General features: G+C 50.1%; 1 protein-coding gene and 1 long non-coding RNA gene across 10 annotated transcripts in view; one reads left to right on the top strand and one right to left on the bottom strand.

The window, feature by feature from the left end:
• LOC309665996 (solute carrier family 23 member 1-like) overlaps positions 1–5,779 on the bottom strand; it is a gene marked incomplete at its 3' end in the record, with an annotated part of 72,479 nt that extends 66,700 nt beyond the window's left edge. For 8 of the 9 annotated variants that reach the window (XM_082472999.1, XM_082473004.1, XM_082473003.1 and 5 more), the window contains exon 1: positions 5,714–5,778. In XM_082472999.1, the coding sequence (XP_082329125.1) occupies positions 5,714–5,755 (42 nt within the window). In that variant the 5' untranslated portion in view covers positions 5,756–5,778. Of the gene's footprint in view, positions 1–5,713 lie in introns of all 9 variants that reach the window. The other variant, XM_082473000.1, reaches the window with a different exon arrangement.
• The window catches only part of LOC309666082, a 31,672-nt gene continuing 11,320 nt past the window's right edge, over positions 4–20,355 (top strand). Inside the window, exons 1-2 of the long non-coding RNA XR_014266878.1 lie at positions 4–1,030; positions 1,086–17,624. This is a non-coding gene — a long non-coding RNA (uncharacterized lncRNA). The remainder of the gene's footprint in view (positions 1,031–1,085; positions 17,625–20,355) is intronic.

A 20,355-nucleotide genomic window follows, 5' to 3' on the forward strand; every position in this document is an offset into this window, starting at 1 on the left:
GAACAAGAGAAGAACACATTTGAGCATTTCAAGAGGAATCAAGTGGACTTTTGATGCCGAAACCTCGGCCTCTGTGCACCGGTACTGAATCAAATCTCAGAGACAGAGTTTCGGGTGAATTAGAAAAGAATAACTTTATTATTTTGCTAGGCAAAGGGGGACACAGTGGGCTCCTGTCCTCAAAACCTGTGTGTCCCAACCTGGGAGGATTTGGTGAGGAGTTTTATAGCAACGGTTCAAAGGTGGATTTGCTGATAAGATTAGGGTGTGTGCAGGGCCTGCACTCCTTTAATCTGATCTCAGGTAATCTGATGAATTTCTGTGGTTCTTTTAATCTGGCCTCAGGTGATCTTCTTGAGGAGCTTCTCTGGTTCCTTTAATCTGGAATGAAGAATGCTGACATCTTCCATTTATTGGGGGTTTTAGTTCTATAAAGAGCTCAAAAGATATAGTTATGTGTATCCCTTGAGGCTGAACCAGGACCCTGTCCCAAGGCTGCACTATGGTTTCTTGGCGGCTCCTCCCGTGTCTCTGCATCCCCTCCATTCCTTGATTAGCAACTGTTTGAACCTGCCCTTTGGGACTCAGGGAAGGTCATGGAAGCTGGAGTCTGCTCCCTACAAACAAGGAACGGGGAACACGGAAAGGCTTCCGTGCCCAGGAGCCCCCTAGGGTCCTGCTCAGTTTCACTTTCTGATTTCAACCAGACAGATGGACAGCTTTCCAGAGGCAAGAGTGATGGGATAGAGATAACTGCTGGCTTGCTTGGGATTTCTAGGTCAAAAGACCAGTGATTTTCTATATTATACATCTGTAGCAAGACCTCCACATGCAGTCTGGGGCCAATCAAGAGAGGTGGGTGCCTTGCCTGAAGCCCTGGCAGAGAAGAAACTTTGTGGAGGAGGGAATGGGGGTCAACTCCACGGTCAGGAAATGGGCAGGTAAATGGGGATTCTGGCCCAGAACGGTGTAGCTGCCCTCGCATATGCTCCTACAGACCAGCCTTGCGCCAAAGCCCTCATCACAGCATGTTTATTATAATGGATGGACTGTTTCCTTATCCATCTCTTCTGCTGGGGTGTGAGTTCCTAGAATGCATTCACTGTGCCTTATTCTTTTTGTCCCAGCTTCTAGAACAGTCTGTGTGCTCAGTCTGAACAGTCTGAGTGTATGGATGAATGAATGGATATAACACAAATGTAAATAAGTGCAGGGCATACAGAATGCTCTAGGGTCAATAGCCAAGTTACATTCCTACCAGTTTACCCACCCCCCCAATTAACTTTGAATCGTAAACCTTCTCCTCCAACTTATTGGCTATATAGTTTACCAAACTTGGGCAAATTACTAATATTTTTAAGCCTCATTTTTCTGATCTATATAACAGAAATGTCAATAACACCTACTTTGTAGTTGAGGCAGTCCTCCTCCCCCATGGGGTAGAGCACTGGCAAATCTGATCCTAATTCCTTCCCAGTACTCGGGGCCCACATCACTGGCGATGGAGAAAATGGCCCAGCGCACTGAGCCTCCAGGCAGTCGGAGGAGCCCGGGGCCGTGGTCAGGCTTGCTGATAGTGGGTGGACTGAGCCGGCCACAGCACAGCTCTACAGAGTCACATTGTTCCTGGGCCTCAGAACAGCGTTTGCTCGTTAACCTTCTAGCATTTAGTTTCTGAAACTTAAATGTAAGGATTTTGTCTCTTCTCATCTATTTAGCAATGCCTGGAAACAAGCATCCCACAACTGTTCCAGGAAGCATTCCCTGACTTCACTCCACCCCGGCCTCAGACTAGACGAGGCCTTCCCTCCTCAGAGGCATGTTTACTACAGCCCAGAACACACCTCACTTTTCTTGTCCAAAAGGCCATAAAGTCCCCAAACTTCTCTTCTCCATCTCCAGCACAGAGTTAGTGCTCATACCACTCTCTGTTGAGCTATAAAATAAATGAACCCACATATAAAGTAATGACCATAAAGAATTTTTCTCACGGATTTTTAAAAATAAATACTTAACTGGTTAGAATTCTTTGGAAACAACACGCTGATCTTATTTAGACTCCTGAAAAGAAGGAGGCACTGATGCTACTTGGTACTTGGGTCGCACAAGAAGGACGGGTGGCTCTGCCTACGGAGGTCAAGGCCAAGCCAAAGATGGCCGGGAGGCTGCTGGAGGGAAGTCTGGAGCACTTATCGCGAGGTTTAGTGAAGGTGTGGCACGGTCACTGAGCACGACAGCGAGAGCGGGAGAACAGGCTGAGGAAAAGAGGAGGGGCAGAAGGAAAGAGCAGCTGGCTGATTGGTTGGTTGGTTGATTGATGCTGGGTAGGCTACACAGAACAGCAGAGCGCGCAGTTTGGAGTGGGGGAGACGTGGTCTGTCATTCCCCTGCTTGGCAGCCATAGGCACTTCACTTCCCCTCTCCCAGCCTCGGTGTCCCCTTCTAACTCTGGGATGGTTGCAAAAATAATGGAAGTCTGTGTGGCTGCCTGTTACGTGCGCCGGTGATTGAGCTCACCCGGCTGGGCAGGTACAGCTGCCAGCAAACACCTCATACCTTCTCCCAGGACCTCTTGGAATTCTCAGAAAGGTGATGGGGAGGGAAACACTGACTGAGGGAAATGTTAGTTTGGGGTCTTTTTTTTTTTTTCCTATTAAGAGTCAATGACTCAAAGAGTGTTCTCAGCCTGATGACCTCTGAATATTCTAAGTTCTGTCTAGATATCAACTTGGACCATCTGAAGGTTATGGAAACCACTTCTGTAATCGCTTTAAAACAGTTTTCTGGGAAATTGACTTTGTATGAGGCCCCACATGAAAAAAAATTAGAACTGAGAGTGGGGAAAAACTTGTCTTCGTTGAGAACGGCTGGTTCTTCGCTTTCGATAAGAGCATGAGACTTCTGTGAAACCCGTCAGTCATGGCTGGTAGAAAGCATAGGGCCTGATCAAAATATATCTTTTGTTGTAAACTACCTTACGCCACTTATGCAAAGCACTGGGACAAAAAATAAAATAAGCAGGTACACAGTGTACCTGAGATTCCTGTGTGTCAGAGATGAGTCACTAGCATATTAAAGACACACATAGAAACAAGTGACATCCCAGAGATATTTTAGAGCAGGGGCTTCTCAGATGGAGGTGGAAGAAGTCCCATCTCAGGGCACATCCGGATACGGGAAGCACCTTTATCCCAGGAGAATCCCTGGGTGGGAAAATTCTGTGACTCTTAGAGCAGCAGAAGAATGCCTACAAATCCCTTTTTGAAGGAAGAATGAACTCTTAACGAAGCTTCCCTGCCAGTGAGCACTGGTGTGAGAAGGGGGGCCATGAAGTCTCCTGGTTGGAATTGTCTATCAACTCAACACACGAGCTGTAATTTCGCCAAAAGCCTTGCTCAAAAGAGGCATTGTGCTGAGGCTTGGCATTTTATAGGGCTTTACAGTTTGCAAAGACCTTCCAATGCATCCTCTCATTTGATTCTCACAACCCAGTTGAAGGATGAGGAGACTGAGGCTCAGTGAGGCTACAATGAGGAGACTGAGGCTTGTCGGAGGTCCCCTTGTAAATGGGAGAATGGAACCCTTCTCTTCTGGTGCCAAGGGCGGTTGCTGGCAGGTGCGTCCCTGTGAGTACAGGGACGGCTCGCCAGCTCCCAGGAGCAGACCAGCAGGGCAGCAGGAGACTCTGCTGCAGAGGGGGCAGCAGTGGGAAGGAGGATTCCTGGGGCAGAAGTGAACTCCTTGGCCCTCTGACTCCATCCATCCCCCATACAGCCTCCCACTCCCCGACGTGCCCCTCTAGCTTTGCTTCCTAACACTTCCATTCAGCTGACTCTAGCCAGTGGGATTGTCCATATCCCTCCAAACGTGGCCTCAATTATCCTGCCTCAGTGCCTTTGCTCACCCTGTGCTCCCTACCTGATCCCCACGACCCTGCTTCCCCTAAACCCGCCTTCAATGAGCTCAATGCCTCCTTTTCCTTCACCTCTTCTGCTTCCCCCACCTGATATGATTGTCCTCCTTGTACTCCCAACACATCTTGTCGCTCTGTTATGTAATTCACCATCTTCTCCCTTGTATCAGAAATATTTTTTTATACCCCGCTTTCCCCTAGCTAGGCCATAAGCTTTCAGGGTGGGGAAGCTGTCTTCCCCATGTTTATATCCCTAGACGAGTCTAGCAAAGCAATATGCACTTGAAAACCAAAAACATCTCAGAAAACGGCTTCTTAATCTGGGTGCTGAAACTGAGGCTTTGAAGAAAATGACAAGACAGGCCACTGAAAAAAAGTCAGATATGTGTCCAGACTCCTCCACTCCCCACTGGCCTCAGGTGAGCTGAAGAGGTGGAAAACATCACAGCCTTCAGAAAATGGAGTCTTCAACTTATCTCCCAAGATTTTTTTTTTTTTTTTTTTGGCTTCCATAAGGTAGTGGCAGAAGTGTTTAAAAAAAAAAAAAGGCCCCAAATGGAGTCACTTATGCTAAGCCCCATGTCAGCAAACCAAGACTTACTATCTAACCTAACTGCAGTTTCAGTCTCTCCCAGGAATGTAACCTTTAACCAGTCTGGAATTATCTGTTCCGCACTAGCGAGCTGATCTGCCTGGTAGACACCTGCTTTCAGGAAAGTGACCTCGCCAGAAACAATCCACTCTTTGATAGAATAACTTCCTTGCCCTGCCTCCTTCTGCCAATAAAACTCTTCCATTTTGTACAGCTCCTCAAAGCTCCTTTCTATCTGCTATGATGGGATGCTGCCTGTTTCATGAATCATTGAATAAAGTCAATTAGAGCTTTAAATTTACTCCGTTGAATTTTGTTTTTTAACAGAAGGAATTCTGAGGAGAAGAGAGGAGATTTCTCTCAGGTGTCTTCCACAATATTCCAGAAGAGACAGTCAGGGTCTCTTTACCAGAAGGCTGACCAGCAGTGGGCAGGGTCTGACAGCCTGGCTCCAGGCGATAGTTCGGAGGGCCCAGCCTAGGTTCGTGGGTGGCACCTGTCCCACAGACACCATGGCTGCGCCTGGTGGGGGGAGGCTCTTTCTGGCTACGATGGGCAGAGGGTCCCCACTCAGTCCCCCCTGTTGTTTTTAGGTGGCCAAAATAGGTTGGAGAGAATGGTGGGACCAGGGCTCAAGGACGAGCTACAGAGGCCTCCAGATGGGTTACTGTCACTTTACTTCTCTGGGCCTCAGTTTCCTCATCTGTAAAATGGGAACAGAGGTGCATGCTTCATTGGCTTGAAGGTAGAAAATAAAGTACATAAAGTGCCTGGGGCATACTGGTTATTCAGTAAATGTTAGTTCTCTCTCTCTCTCTCTCTCTCTCTCTCTCTGCTTCCCTCTTTCTTTCTCTTTGTTTTGTTTCAGAAAGGGCTTCTGATCAAAGAAATCATAACGCTGAGAAACCTGCAAAACAAACATTTAGATTCAACAGAGTAAAGCAAAGAGGACCTTTCAGCTCTCCCTTCTTCCTTTGTAATTCATTCATAGAGTTTAGCACCCAGGGAGGAATCTTTGCCTTTGTGAGGGTGAGGTTGGGAGGACAGCTCTAATAATCGAAAGTCTTACCTAGAACATGAGTCAACGTCCTTAGCACTAAAAATGAACCGGCATTAGGACTTCATGCTGGGGCCCCTCCGGGCGTCTTTCCTCCTTTCTGCTATCCCACCCCACCCCTTATGCTTCCCTCTCTTCTACCAGCGCTCACCAAGGGCTTGGGGTGCTCACAGCTGGTGATGGCAGAGTTCATGGCCGCTTGGGGTCTTCTTTTGGCTTCCTCTCAGAACAAAAAAGAAGTGAAGTTGCTCCAGGAGAGGAAGATTAACGTCTCACCGCCTGCCAAAATAATCAGAGAAAGACGAGGATCTGGGCCAGCTCCGGGGAGGGTGGGGCCTCCAAGCCCCACCTGCCAGTCTGCCACAGACTCCCCCTCCAGCCCTCTCTGGTCACACCGCAGGGGACCAAGGTGCCTTCAGTGGCAGGGAATGTTTCACAATTTCCTAAGTATGGGTAATTGCAGAGAAGTTAATGATTCCTCTTGGTACCGAGGAAACAAATCAGGGTGCAGCCTGTTGGGATGTGGCAGGAGAGCACTTTCCGGAAGCCAGGTTGCCAGGGGCAGGAGACGAGGGGGATGAGGGTGAGGCTCTGGGCTGAACATAGAGGCTTTTCTGTTTTCTAAAGCTGATTTCTAGTGACTGGTTGAGCCGGAACGAAAGCATTGCAAAAGTAGCGCAAGCAGCCTGGCCCCTGAGATGCACTAATGCAGTCATTAGCGAGGAAAAGGTATTACTGCTGACCTGGGAGAGGCCACTAAGGCTCATGGCGGGAGCAAAGGCCTCAGGTGAGAGATGGAGGAAAAAAATGCTTCTAATCCTTGGGTGCTTGTCTCCCTAATACCCAGAGACTTCTAATAACCCCCCTTTCAGAGAGACAAGTCCAGGAAGGCATAGTCTTGCTCTTATTCTGCACAGGGCACTAAAACGCTCCTCCAAAACTCTCAATAAACCCCACTCTATTAAGTCCAGTGCAAGCAAATACCTGCTATTCATAATGATGGAATGTTCTGGAATGGGTAGCACTGGGTCTCAAATTTCGGGAAACACACAGTGGGACACACGTAGACGTTGATGGGAGTCGGTCCAAGAGGAAGCCCTGAAAAACACTACAATGAGAAGTCTGACAAGGGAGGGGACAGAGCTGACTTAGGCTGTAACAGAAAAACCAAGATTAGAAGAAGAGAGTCAAAGGTCACTAATTACTGAATACTTAACTGTGCACTGCACTACACCTTTTTTTTTTTTATCTTTCTTAATGTTCACAACAAACTAGCATTCACATCCTTATTTTACAGGATTAAAAATCCTGTAAATTCAGATTTTTTTAAGATTAAGAAATTCGGGTGTCGATGGGTTAAGCTATTTGCCCAAGATTCATAGCAAATGCAGGAGCTGAGATTCAAACCCAGACAGTCTTGTTCCACAGCCCACGGGGCTCAAGGAGATGCCCAACGGAGACAGGCAAGCGCCCTGGGTCTGAAGATGCGCAGGGTGAGGCTCAGAGGAGATGGTCCAGGGAGTGTGGCCGGAGGGGCTTCCCCGTGCTACCTGGAAAGGAAACACAGATCCTCTACAAAAGGCACCAGGGGCTCCAGGTTCACCTGAGAAGGGAAAGTGAGGCTGCTCGGCTCCAGGCGGCATGGGTCCTGCAGCTGTTGGGGTCCCCTGAGCACACTAAGTGTGCAGTTCCCAGGGCGGGTGAGGCAGGAGGTAAGGAGAGAGACCAGGTGCCAACATTCACGTGGCCAGTGAACAGCACAAGCTTCGGCTGATGCTCCAGGAAGGCCTGGCTCGGGGGTGCGGGGGTCCGAGGGGGGGCTGCCTGCACTACCCCCAGCCCCCCTACCCTCACAGACCTGTGGGCACAGGCAAAGTTGGGGTCACGCTGGACATCTCTTTTCCCCGTCACCTTCTAGGACGGCACGGAGGGAGGGGGCTTCTCAGACCCTGCCCTCCCCACACTGAAGGTCCTTCCTCACTCCACTTCGCCCTTCCCTCTCCCTGCCGTTTGCGGGGGTGTACAATTAAACTCCTCTGTAACGTGAGATAAAATGGTGCGGGGTTAGCTACACAGCTGAGGCAAAGCAGAAAGATGCTCTCCTGTCACCCCTTCGTTTGGTTGCCTGTACAGTGTGTTCAGAGCCTTCCTCCCTCTTTATCCTCGGGTTCTCTCTTCTGAGCCTCACACGGTTCTTTGTACAGGTCCTCCCAGCGTTCACCCTTTGGCTTGCGGTCACTGCTGCTGTCCCCACCGTGCTCAGCAGCTCGGAGGAGGAGCCAAGCCAGTCCCTTTCCTTTTCCTCCGCCTTCCACGCCGTAGAAGTCACTTCCAGGGAATTCCCTAGCGGTCCAGGGGTTAGGACGCGGCAATTTCACTGCCGAGGGCCCGGGTTTAGTCCCGGGTCAGGGAACTAAGATTCCGCAAGCCGCGCGCCTCGGCCAAAAAAAAAAAGAAAAAGAAGTCACTTCCACAGACTAGTCCCTCCACTCATCATTGGCCAGGCCCGGCTTTGAAACAGGAGGGAAGGGGGCAGGGCAGAACCTTTAAACAAATGACATTGCCCTTGAGGATATGACATAAACCGGCTAGAACCTACTAGGTCCAAGATGGCTGAAGATTCGACTCCCAGTAGCCCTTGAGCCGCGCTCTACGCTCATTATAATATATTAACATGCTAATGACACACCCACAGGCGCCATGGCGGTTCTGAGGCCGACCATAAAAGGCCAAAAAGTGGGCGTGGTCCATTTCCTGGAAATCCCCGCCCCTTCTCCAAGATAGTTGAAATACTCCTCCCACTCATTAGCCTATGAAATACCCAGCCCATGAAAACTAACCGCCCCATATTTCGGGGCCTCTCGCCTTCTGAGATGGCCCACACTCTGTCTGTGGAGTGTGTTTCTCCCATGGCTGCTCTCACTTTCGGAGATGACCCCATGCCCTGGGGCCACTCTTGCCTTTTGAGACTGTCCGCATTCTATGGAATGTGTATCTCTCTAAATAAATCCACTTCTTACCTATCGCTTTGTCTCTCACTGAATTCTTTCTGCACTGAGACATAAAGAACCTGAACTTCAGTAGGTCCTGAGACCAGGTGTGTGATTTTAATTAAAAGACAGTGGGTTCAAGTCCCAGTCTGGGTTTTGGCTGGGTTCAAGTCCCATCTGAGTTGTGCAGTTTCAGCTTCTGCTACCATTTCTCACCCCAAAGCCACGGTGGTACCTGCAACTCTCCCACGGCCTCAGCTGCCCCAGCTGGTCGTCCTGCTACCCCATACACACACCAGCCTGAGGTTTGCCACACACACCCAACACATTCACATGTGATTATTTATGACGCTGTGTTTCAAGTTACGGAAATCTTGTTCTAATAATTAGCTCTCGCAATGAGAGAAATTGATTTTAAGAATATGGAGTCTCTCTGGGAACCCATGATCTTTCCTCAAACACGTGAAAGAGTTAAAACTCTTCCATTACATTTGCACACATAAACTTCTAATCCCAAATCTGAGGCAGTTCCTCAGGCCCCAGCCACTTTGGGAGGAGAAAGGCACTGGACCTCTCCATATGTAATGCATAATGGCCCCACCGAAAGCACCATCTTTGTGTGGAGTAAGCTACACAGGGAGGCTTGACCTGGACCTTTTCACCGTTGAGGTCAGCTAAATTGGCTGTTGGCTGTCATAGGAGGGAATCTGCCAAGAGACAGCCATGGGGCAAGTCACACCTGACAGCAAGAATGAAGGAGGCCAGCAGGGTTTCTCAGAAGGTCAAGCTAAACTCAGGGTGCACCTCTTGGTTTTGCCATTGAGAACCCGTTTAGCTTCCCCTCATTTTCCTCTTGGGAACCATCCTGACCCACAGCAACCAGTCCATGGGCTTCAGGCAGAGTTTACTCTGCCCCGTGGTGCCCTGCATGAGGGTGAGGGGCCAGCTGGAGCACTGCAAACTCCTGGCCACAGCCTTGGATTAGCAATGGTCATGGCAACCAACCAGAGACAATAGATGCAATGGAATTTCGCTGGGACTCTGAGGAGAGAGGCATTCTCTCTCGCTAAACCTGAACCTAAAGGATGCTGGTCTGTAGCTGCTGACAGGCATCTCATGATACATAGACCAGGTCCCAGTGATCTTTGAATCTATACATCAAGCCATACACCTCTGCTAAAAAGTCCTCTTTTTGGCTTAAACAAATTTGATTTGTGTTTTCTGTCATTTGCAACCAAACAACCAATCCACAACTTATACTTTTATCTCCAGTCCTAGACTGGTTCTAGAATAACATACAACATTTGCCAACTGTTTACCCTTCACCAACAATGATTGTTAAACTTCAAGGGCATTAAAAATAACTTAAACATCGATTCCAATGCTGACGACCTCAACATATTTCTACACAACAGAATCAATTGTCTAAAATGTGACAAAAACAACCCAAGAGAGTATTGAGGAAACAATTTAAAGACTACTTGTCTCTGAGATGCTTCATTCAAATGAAAACCTAATTCGTTAATCTTATACTCTTGATGTGAAAGGCCAAGAAACCAACATTAGTCGTGGAGGCTGGGGGTTTCTAAATCTTTATCAAGCTCTGACTTGTTTTAACAGAAATTGAAGGTGTAGAATTTTAGGTTTGTATTTGCAAACTTATTTACTTCAAATTTTGATACATGCAGCTTGGGAAAGCTGCCTCAAGTGGATTGTGGCTTTTAATTTATGACCTCCTGGTCTAAATAATTCCCATACTCATGCTTAATTAAATCCCCATTTATAATGCAGGGATTGGCAAACTATGACTCATAGGCCAAACCTGGCCCATGGCCCATTTGTGTAAATAGAGTTTTTTTGGAACACATCGATGCCCATTCATTTATATATTCTCTATCGTGGCTTTTATGTAACAAGGGCAGCGTTGAATAGTTGTGACAAGCCAGAAAGCCTAAAATAATTTATTACCTGGCCCTTTATAGAAAAAGTTTGCAGATTCTTGCTCTAGGACACCAGTCCGAAAACTTTAAACGTCTTCAGCATACACTTTTTCATCTATAATTATACAATGGAGGTATGATTTAAATAAATAAATTTAAACAAAGTATAACTAAGAACTTTTAAAAAAACTTATTTTCTGGACTTCCCTGGTGGCACAGTGGTTAAGAATCTGCCTGCCAATGCAGGGGACACACGTTTGAGCCCTGGTCCAGGAAGATTCCACATGCCGCAGAGCAACTAAGCCCACATGCCACAACTACTGAAGCCCAGGCGCCTAGAGCCCGTGCTCTGCAACAAGAGTAGCCCCCGCTCGATGCAACTAGAGAAAAGCCTGCATGCAGCAACGAAGACCCAATGCAGCCAAAAATAAAATTTTTTTAAAAATCCTATTTTCTCTTCTTTTTTTATATATCGTTTTCAGATTCTTTTCCATTATAGGTTATTACAATATATTGAATATAGTTCCCTGTGCTACATAGTAGGTCCTTGTTGTTTATTTTATATACAGTAGTGTGTATCTGCCCTATTTTCTCTTCTTCAGTTGATATCAGTCTTTGCTTTTCTCTTCCAAAGCTCAACATACTACGAGCTTTCCTTTGAGTTCACTCTTCCAGAGCCCAGGTATGATTCCAGGGCTTCTTGACAGCAAGAGTCACATGTTCTGGCTTAATAGGAACATATCAGGCAATTTGCCAGTTATAATCTTTTTTCTCTGTGTAACTGAATGCTTCTGCTAACCCTTCAGCTTGTCTCTGTCCCTCTGTGTCCATGTCCTTCTGTTGGGCAAGCCAGGCCCAGGGAAGAATATCCAGGTGGGGTCCCAGGAGACAGGGCTGGACGCCTGGATGAGATGGTACTGACCTGGGGGCTGCTGACTGTAAAATCAAAACCTGAAAGCAGCTTTTGGAGAGTGGGGTTGAAAACCATTACTCTAATACAACCAGGCAGATTCCAAAGTTAGAAAACAGGTTGCCAAAATTTAGCTGCTGCTCCAAGCTGCCCCTTGCCCTGCAGCCAGCTTTGGTGTCTTTATCATTCCAGCTCTTCCTACGGCACCCTCTGCTACCCCTGCTGCCGGGTCAATGAGATTTGGAGAAGAGGGTGGGGCTGGATGGGCAGAGACCAATGAAAGCCAGATGGGTTCTCATGCAGAGACACCTCTGGCATGAGAGGTCCTGGGTTTACAGACTCCATCAGCTTGAAGTGCCCTATCTGACCTTTTCCCCAGGCCTGAGCACCATCCTGCAGCCTTCTTGGGTCACCTCGTGACCCACATATTCCAGAGGGCAATATTCCAGAGCCCTTCTTGGCAACTCATAACTCACCCTGCTACTGCCTGGCCATTAGAGGATCTGGGAAATCAGAGGATGCCTGGTAGCTATAAATCAAAGGCTATGAGCTAGCGTCCTTAGTTGCAAGCAACAGAAACTGACTCTGACCAACTTAAGCAAACAATGGGCAGTTATTTGAACAGCACTGGTAGCTCAGTGAATGAAGAGTTGACCAACCAGGAGTTGGGAAGGATAGCAGTAGTGGGTCTAGGGTCACAGCAGAAGGAACACGGACTTTCTCTTTCAGGGTATTACCGGCGGGTAACTCAGCCCCACCCACTGTCTCTTCCTTGTGCCATCACTCAGAAGTCAGACTCCAAGGAGACGGGATCTGATTGGGCCCGCCTGGGCTATGTGCCCACCCCTGCAGGCAGCCCACGGCGTTAGGGTGGAGGTGGGGTCCTGCAGCTGGCAGCTCTCTGGGAGGCGTAGAATGGGGAAGGGGCAGTTTTTCCAAAGGAAAGGGAAGAAAGGCAGGAGGAAGATGCAGGAAGGAGGCGGCCACTCGACACCGTCACCATGATAGGGAGCATCCTGGGTGGAGGAGCCCAGCAAGTTTTCCCACGCAAGTTGTGTGCTACTGCAGCAAGTGAACCGGCCACGTGGTCAGGAGGCAATACAACAATGGAGTGGGCCTCCTCCCTATGCTCCTGCCACGCAGAAGCGCTTTCCACCTCTACCCGCCACTAAGCACGCACCTGGAAGGGGATTATCTGCTGCCCTCCCCACTTCCCCAAGAAACAGAAGTTTACTGTAGCTGGTACACCCTGGTTCTGCACTATTAATGCGTGTTTTCTGTGCAGATATTTTCCTCTCCCCACTCTCCACCTATTCTAGGTGACACAGCTCTAAGGCAAGCAGGCAGGAACCCTGAACTGATCAAGTTTTAGAACAACACAGTTAATTTCTTGCACCCCTTGATTTTCCAGACTGCGAGTCCTACCCTCCAGCGTGGGAACTCACCCGGCTGGCTGAGGCTCCTCAGGCAGGGGCCACTGATCACAGACCCGAAGGAGCGCCGTTCACGACCACGGGGAGCCGGATAGAATCACAGGCAGCGAGGCGGAGCCTCTCGAGGACAGGGTTCAGGGTGACTCCCCGGGCTGCAAGAGGGGGAGGGGCCCACAGAACACTAAATGGCTTGAGCAGATCCAGGGCCAACGGCAGGACAAAGAGAGGGGGTGATGCAGACTGTTAGAGGCCGCGGACCAGATTCAGTCCTGATTCACAGGAAAAGACTAGAAAAAGAGGGGCATGGAGGACGCAGTTTAAGCCCCCTATGCCAGACTTGGCATTTCTAAAAGAACTGACCTCTTCCTGCAGAGGGAAGGGGCCATTCCACGAGGCCTCTAGGGCAGAGGGGTGTTTACCAGAATGAGCGGCACTGGCTGGTACCAGGCAGGTGTCACCGGCCACCAGGTGGGAAGCGGGGCACTTTCCTGGAGGGGCCCTCGGTGCCCACCACATGGCAGGGGCCGGGCCCAATGCAGAAACTGAGTACAGGGGAGGATTCTGAACCCACAGCAAAGCTGGAGCAAATGAGGCATAGTTCCAAGACAGCTCTTCAGAATGTAGGGCCTGTGAGGGTCCTTTTTGTCTGTGCTTCCAGGAGTTTCTGCCATTTCAAGGGCAGCTTGACCCACAGACTCATGAACTCTCAGCTAGAAGTGTGGAAGTGAGGTGTGTGCTTGGGAAGGTCTCAGGAGACCAGGGGCACAGAGCTCCCACACGATCCTAGCCCCAGCTGACCCCATACCCCTGCGATGGCAGCCAGCTGAGGCCCAGGGACAAAGACCGAAAGAAGCAGATGCGGCTGGAGACTGGGGGCAGGAAGCAGCCCATGTTTACTTGCTGCCTTTGAGGCAGAGACCCCAGGGAATAAAGCACCCCCTTCAGGTGAGACACTCAGAGGCTTATCCAGATTCAAGACAAGTTCTGCTGGGCCCCTTGGTGGGAAGGAGAGGAGGAGGGGCGGGCATGGTGCCAGCAGGGGGAGGAGAGCTCTTTGCCCAGGATCCAGTCTCGGCCAGCTGTCCTGAGAGACCCTGGGGAGTGGCTCACCCACAGACCCAGGCACAGTTTGTGCGGGGCAGAACCAGTGTCCGCTCCCCGCCCCCTTCTTTGTTGGGACATAAGACTTATTAGGAAGACACTGTGGAAGAATGATGTTTTGGAAATAATAATAGTGCTAGATTCTTCAGGCAAAAAAAAAAAAAAAAAAAGATCACTATTTATAAAGGGAAGGATTTCACCCTGCAGGTAGTTGAGGGGGTCGATGATGAGGGGAAATGGAGAAAGTCAGAGCCTTGGGGGGGTGTCTCCAAGAGGAGGCTGAGCCCCACTTCCTGAGGGAGAGTCCAGCAAGAGGACAGCAAGACCCAGAAGGGACCATCTGCATGACAGGTCCAAGTGGCAGGGACCCACACTCCACCCTCCCAGGTCACTGAAGCAGCTGAACGATTCCTGGATCCTCGAGCCAGAGAATCAGAGAATCAGAGGTGATCATGATGGCTGATGGGCCTGAAATGACAAGAGCCTTCTCGTGGGGACATACGTGAACGGAAGAACATGGACCAGAGAGACAACAGACACCTCCAGGGACACCTGAGAGCACAGGTGACTCTGGGCCAAATGGGGCCTTCCCTAAAGCCTTGGCACTACCCACGTGCTCTGGAATTTAGCCACAAACTCCAGGAAAGGGGAAAACCCCAATCCAAAGGTTAAACATCTGCCATCCCAGTAGAATGGAGGGTCACAATAAAAATGAGCGTTTTCTACTTTTGGCCCACCTGCATTTTTCTAATTGAAATTCATACTGTTATGGACACCGTAAGGAGAAAGGAAGGCTGAGCCTCTGCATAAGTAGAACATTTCTCCAGGAGTAGCAACTGTGGCTGTGTGGGCCACGGGCAAAGCAGAGTCAGTGTTTGTCTTCCCCACACGCTACCTCCGTGCTCAAATCAGGGACTAGTTATCATGGAGGGGGCCCGTGGTTGGCCCTCCGTTGCACCATCCCCAATGTTGTACTGGAGACAGTGGTGTCCTGGCACTGGGTCCATCGTAGTTCCTCTGCTATCCAGGGGTTGATGGCAGCAGAGGGGGTGGGAGCCCAGGTCTGAGGACCCCACCCAGCTCCTGTATGTCCTCCCCACTCGAGTGTGGGCACCGGCTCCTCTTTGTGAGCCAGCTGCAGCAGTTGTGGGAGCCCAGAGCCGGAGACCTGCTAAGATCTGTGCTATACGCTGAATGTGCTCCCCCCAAATTCATATGTTAAATCCTAATGCCCAATGTGATGGTATTTGGAAGTGGGGCCTTTGGGAGGTGATTAGGTCATAGGGATGGAGCCCTCATAACTGGGATTAATGCCCTTATAAAAGAGACACCAGAGAGTTCCCTCGCCCCTTCTGCCATGTGAGGACACAGCAAGAAGATGGCCGTCTGTGAACCAGCACGTGGGTCCTCACCAGACACTGAAACTGCCAGCGCCTTGATCTTGGACTTCTTAGCCTCCAGAACTGTTGTTAAAGCCACCGGTCTATGGTATTTCTATTATTACAGCCCAAACAGAGTAAGACAATCTGGCATGTGTGGAATTCCCTTGTGATTGGCTTTACAAGAAGAGAGTGGCTTTGGCCTCTGGGCTTTTCTTTGCTCAATTTCTCTCAATAGGAGTTTGACCTAAATACTTTTTGCACGTGCTATCCATCTTCTCGTCCATCATTTCTAAGGGGGCTGAGTAGCAGTGGAGCTTGGGCTACACGTTAAAGTTGCTTCTCCTGAGAGGCACACAAGGTGGCCGTCATGGGTGGTTTCTGCCCAGCTCTGACCAAGACCCACGTGAACTCAGTCCTCCACTGAATGCCAGCCTGGCAAGATGTTCAAAGGCTGATTTCAGGGCCCACTAGTGTGAACATTGCTTCTCCCTTTTTTGCCTCCACCTTCTTTTCTTTCTGGGAAGTAGAATTCTAGATTATGAAAGCTGAAAGGAACTATAGAAGAAACTAAGGTCCAGAGAAGGAGGGAACCTGCTTGGTCCACGCACCTCATCTCAGTGAATGACACCAGCATCCACCAATACCCAAGCCAGAGCTCAGTTCACCATATGCAAGTCTTCCCAAGTTCTACCAAATTCCTCTTCTACAATAAATATATCGCATGTGTGTCCAGTTCTTCAATGGTAGCAAGTATATTAATTTCATCTAAGCCAACTTCATTACATCAACTCTTCAAACATAAATCTAGTCATGTCATTCTCCTTTTTAAAACTCTTTCTTACTCGCCTGTGCCCCGCAGATACAGTAAAATGAACACTTAGCCTGGCCTATGATGTCCTTCAGGATTCGGCTCCTCCAAGCCCCATTGCTCCCCATCAGAGTGTCTGGCACACACAGTAGGTCCTCCATGAAGAGCAGTCGGATTGAATCCCATTATCCAGGCCTATTCAGTATGTCTCAGTCAATAACTTGTGGCTGTGGACTCTTGGGCCAGGTCTTTGTCCGCAAAGAGGTGGGCCCCAACACCTCCCCTTCCACAGTCCACGGGTCCTGGCTACAACACCATAGGGGATGCCTGAACGCGTGGGTTCCGGCCTTCTCTGCCTGAGCCCAGGATCGACACCATGAGATGGACTACTGGTCGAGGAGCCCGCAGGGCATGAGATGCCGCTGCCACAGGGGGGAGGAACTGGGCTGGGTTTCCTCTAAAACTTTAGGAATCTCATCTCCATTGCAGAGGGTGACACAGCCCCTCAGAGAGGGGCATAGCTTAACCAAGGTCTTTGGCCTCCATGCTGGTTTTAAAATGTACCTGGGATTTTGCTTTCATTCAGGTAAGATGAGGCCGACAGATCAGGAGATGACTGCCATTGAAAAGGTAGTTTGTTACTCACAGTTCCCAAGAAGAGGGGCATGGCCCACCACGTAGGGCCACACAGAGAGGCACCTGAGTCAGTCACGGGGCAGAATGAGGGAGGGGAAAGCTTGGGCAAAGGCCTGTCTTGTGTTTTTTGCAGGAAGGAATGAGTGAGGCAGGGTAAGTAGCTGAACAGGCTAAAGATTGCTTAGTGTGAATAATTCTGGGGGGCTCTGGGGCTTAGGTGCTGTCACCACTTGTGTGGTATCTTGCCCTGGGAGGATTAGGGCAGGGGGATGGATGGTGGCTTGGCCAGATGAAGGAGGCAGCTGAGGGTACGCTCTGGATTGGATGGTTTGCATATGAAAGGCACACTCACAGGTGAGCCATTTGCTATCTCTAAGAATTGGCTAGCCCTGAGAAGGGCAGTCTTTCTCTGGCCAGTGAGCCCCAAATGCCAGGAAACAAGAAACTATAGTTAAGACAATACTAGATGGAGAGGTTTTAAGTGTCTCACAGGCTCACTGCTCGCCAGAGCAGCTCCTTGGGGGTGTTACCTTTGCCCCCATCCCCTTTGTAATGACCCCAGAAGTCCGTTCTTCCATGAAAACGGCTCATGGAGAAGGACCATGGAAGGCTTCTGGGAGAGAGGAGTGAGAGTCCTAAATAAAACATTTCCTTGCCATCCTTTTTAAACAAGATTTGCAGTTTGGTGGGAAAAAATAGACTGATGTTGGAGCGAGCGGAAGTAGAAGGAGAGAGGTGCCAGAGAGCTCAGAAGAAAGTGGCTACAAGACGGCTTAGAGCCCAGGAGGGTCCCTGCGGCTTGAGTCACCTGCTCCTTAGTCACTTGGCTTTTGGTCTGGGATCAAACTGGACAGTCGCAAAGGTCAGTCCTTGCTGATGTCTGTCTCCTTCTCTCCCTCAGATCTGCTCTGGGCTGGAGCAAGGCGTGTAGAGAACTGGAAAGTGGGGGGCGGATACAGCTGCTGCTATCAAAGCAGAGGCACAGGGAATTCCCTGGCGGCGCTCTTACTGCCGAGGGCGTGGGTTCAGTCTCAGGTCAGGGAACTAACTAAGATCCCGCAGGAAAAAGAAAAAGGAAAAGAAAAGAAAAAAAGGCAGCACAATCAGGCTTAGTGACTTGGATTTGTGGAGAAGGAAGATATTAAGGGATTGCGTCAACAGCTCTGAAAACTATAAACAGGAGGGGGGGTGGGAGGGGGTCGTTCTGTCAGGGCGACTGAGGAGTGAGCCCCCCAATGCTGAGTTCAGAGGTCTAGTCAGTTCCGTGTCTCACGGAATCTTCTTTGCAGGAAACTTGCACACACCTGCATAAGTCTACACACCCTTCTCCTGATACTGTCTGGTTTCCGTTTGGGGTGTTTTCTTTCCCGGGATCGTGAAAGGGCTGGACCTTTATCTGCCCTGTGTCTTGTATCCTGGAAAAGTCCAAAAGCCGCTCCGGTTGCTGCAGGGGACGTGAACGAGTTTCCTGAGCAACTCCACTCGCTGGGCTGACACTCAGAAGAATTTGGGGGGTAGGCTCAGAAGTCCCCAGAAGGGGTCTAAGAGGCCCTGGGCCACCAGGTCAAGCATACTTCTTCTAAGACAGTCTGGTAAAAGTGACTGCAGTGGCCAGGACACCCTCATTGACCAGAGGGCTCTGGTGGGTGCTGTGGGTGTGTGTTTGGAGGATGGGGGCAGGGGAAGGATGATAAACTTGAAATGGTGGAGCAGGGCAGGTAGAAATCAAAAGGCATCGTAATGGTAGGTTCAGTGGTGGCTGTTTGGGGCAGGCATGTTATACTTTAGGCTTAGGGACTTCCCTGGTGGTCCAGTGGTTAGGACTCCGCACTTCCACTGCAGGGGACGTGGGTTCAGTCCCTGGTCGGGAAACTAAGATCCCACATGCTGCGCGGCCGAAAAAAATTTTTTTTCGGCTTAAACCATACACTCTGTAAGTGTATGCGGAGGCTCAGAAGCTGGCGAATCAGAAGTACAGTGTAATAGTCTTGGCATAAAATGATCAAGTCACGGCAGAAGCATTTGAATAAACCTAGACCCAGGCCAGGACAACCCTTGTAATAAGAGCCTCCTGATGGACCTGTCGCTCAGGTCGTACCTTCCCTCCTGTCTCAGAAATGGCAACCACCAGCCCTCACAAGGTATCCTTCCCCACAGCGAAGCCCTGACCCCGTTATTTCCTGAACCCAAAGTTAGTTGTTTTAATGCAACACAGCATCCTGCTCCCCAACACTGAAAAATGACTAGCCTGGCACTCCGAACTGTCACCACGCCTCCAATAATTAGCTTAGAACGTGTTCCCAGACCAATGACTGCTCTGGGAACCCAGATTGGGCACTTAGCCCTTTAGAGAATAAAAGAGATGATTCGAATCCAACCAAATGGCTTTGGGAGGGAACACAGAAAAACGTCCTGTGGGGAGGGTTGCATTTGTGCCGGATCTTGTTCGGTCAGGGAGGGCTTCGTAAAGGAGGCTGGGCTGGGAGGGATGCTGTGGGAGGTTGTGCAGTGGGAGAACCGGAGGGGCTGGTGCTGAAGGCACAGAGTTACACGCCTGCCCTCTCTGTCCATCGCCCCCTGCATCCCCTTGAAGCGGCTCCCGTTGCCATTCAAAGGATGGTTCTGTGGGGTCAAACCATGTCATGGTTCCGATGGATGGCACTTTGGTTGATTTTACACTTGATAACACACTTTCTTCCATAATTGTTTCCTGGTATAGAGATAAGGGAGTTGCTTCACTCAACTCTAGGATGCCCAATGGAAGATGAAACAGATCCATATACCAACTTGGGGACGGTGGGAACTGTCGAGTGCCTTCACGGAGATCATTTGGGATGTTCTGTGATAGAAATGCCTGTGGGGTTTTCTGCCCCGAAATATGGTTTCTGCAGGGCTGGAGGGCTGCTGTCTTTGGCATCAGTTCTCTTAATTCCGGCAGTTCCTCAGAGTCTCTCTAAGGACCCCTAGGACCCAGGCCGCTGCCCTCCTCCTTTCAGCTCGGACATCATCAAGGCAGGCTCAGGCCACTCTCTGGGCTCTGATGCTGAATGGGGTGTCAGCTAACAGGCTGCACTGTGCTGACCTGTCCCCGGGGACAGTGGTGCAGTCTGGAGTTCCAGAGGGTGAGCATGCAGCACACCAGCACACTGTGAGCTCTCTCCGTGCAAGGGGGACACACCAGGGCCCTCAGCTCTCGTGGAACTCCTGAACCCTCTGAGGGTGGCTTCCACGGGGCAGTGAGCGCCTCGGTCGTGGGCGCTCACCTGGCTGGCTCCGCTGTCTTCGCCTGTGCTGACCCTGTGGGTGGATGGCCCCGGGGAAGCAGGGGAACAAGGTCTCCCACACTGCTCCTTGCTCATGCCCGTCTCCCTGTTCAGATTTTGCAGAGGATGCTGTAGGTATGATAGGAAGACAGTAGAGCTGGGGGCATCGTGGCTGCAGGGAGTGTCCCCGACCCTAGTCTTACCACTGAGGGCAAGTGGGGTCGCTGTGTGGTAAGTAGCACTCGAAGACTAAAACCCACCGCTGCGCTCCCAGCCAGCGTCCTCTGGACTGACCCAGACAATTCCTCCTGTTCCCTACTTGGGGCCTCC

This window comes from Balaenoptera physalus (genome assembly GCF_965194825.1).
Source record: "Balaenoptera physalus genome assembly, chromosome: 8".
Taxonomy (NCBI): Eukaryota; Metazoa; Chordata; class Mammalia; order Artiodactyla; family Balaenopteridae; genus Balaenoptera; species Balaenoptera physalus.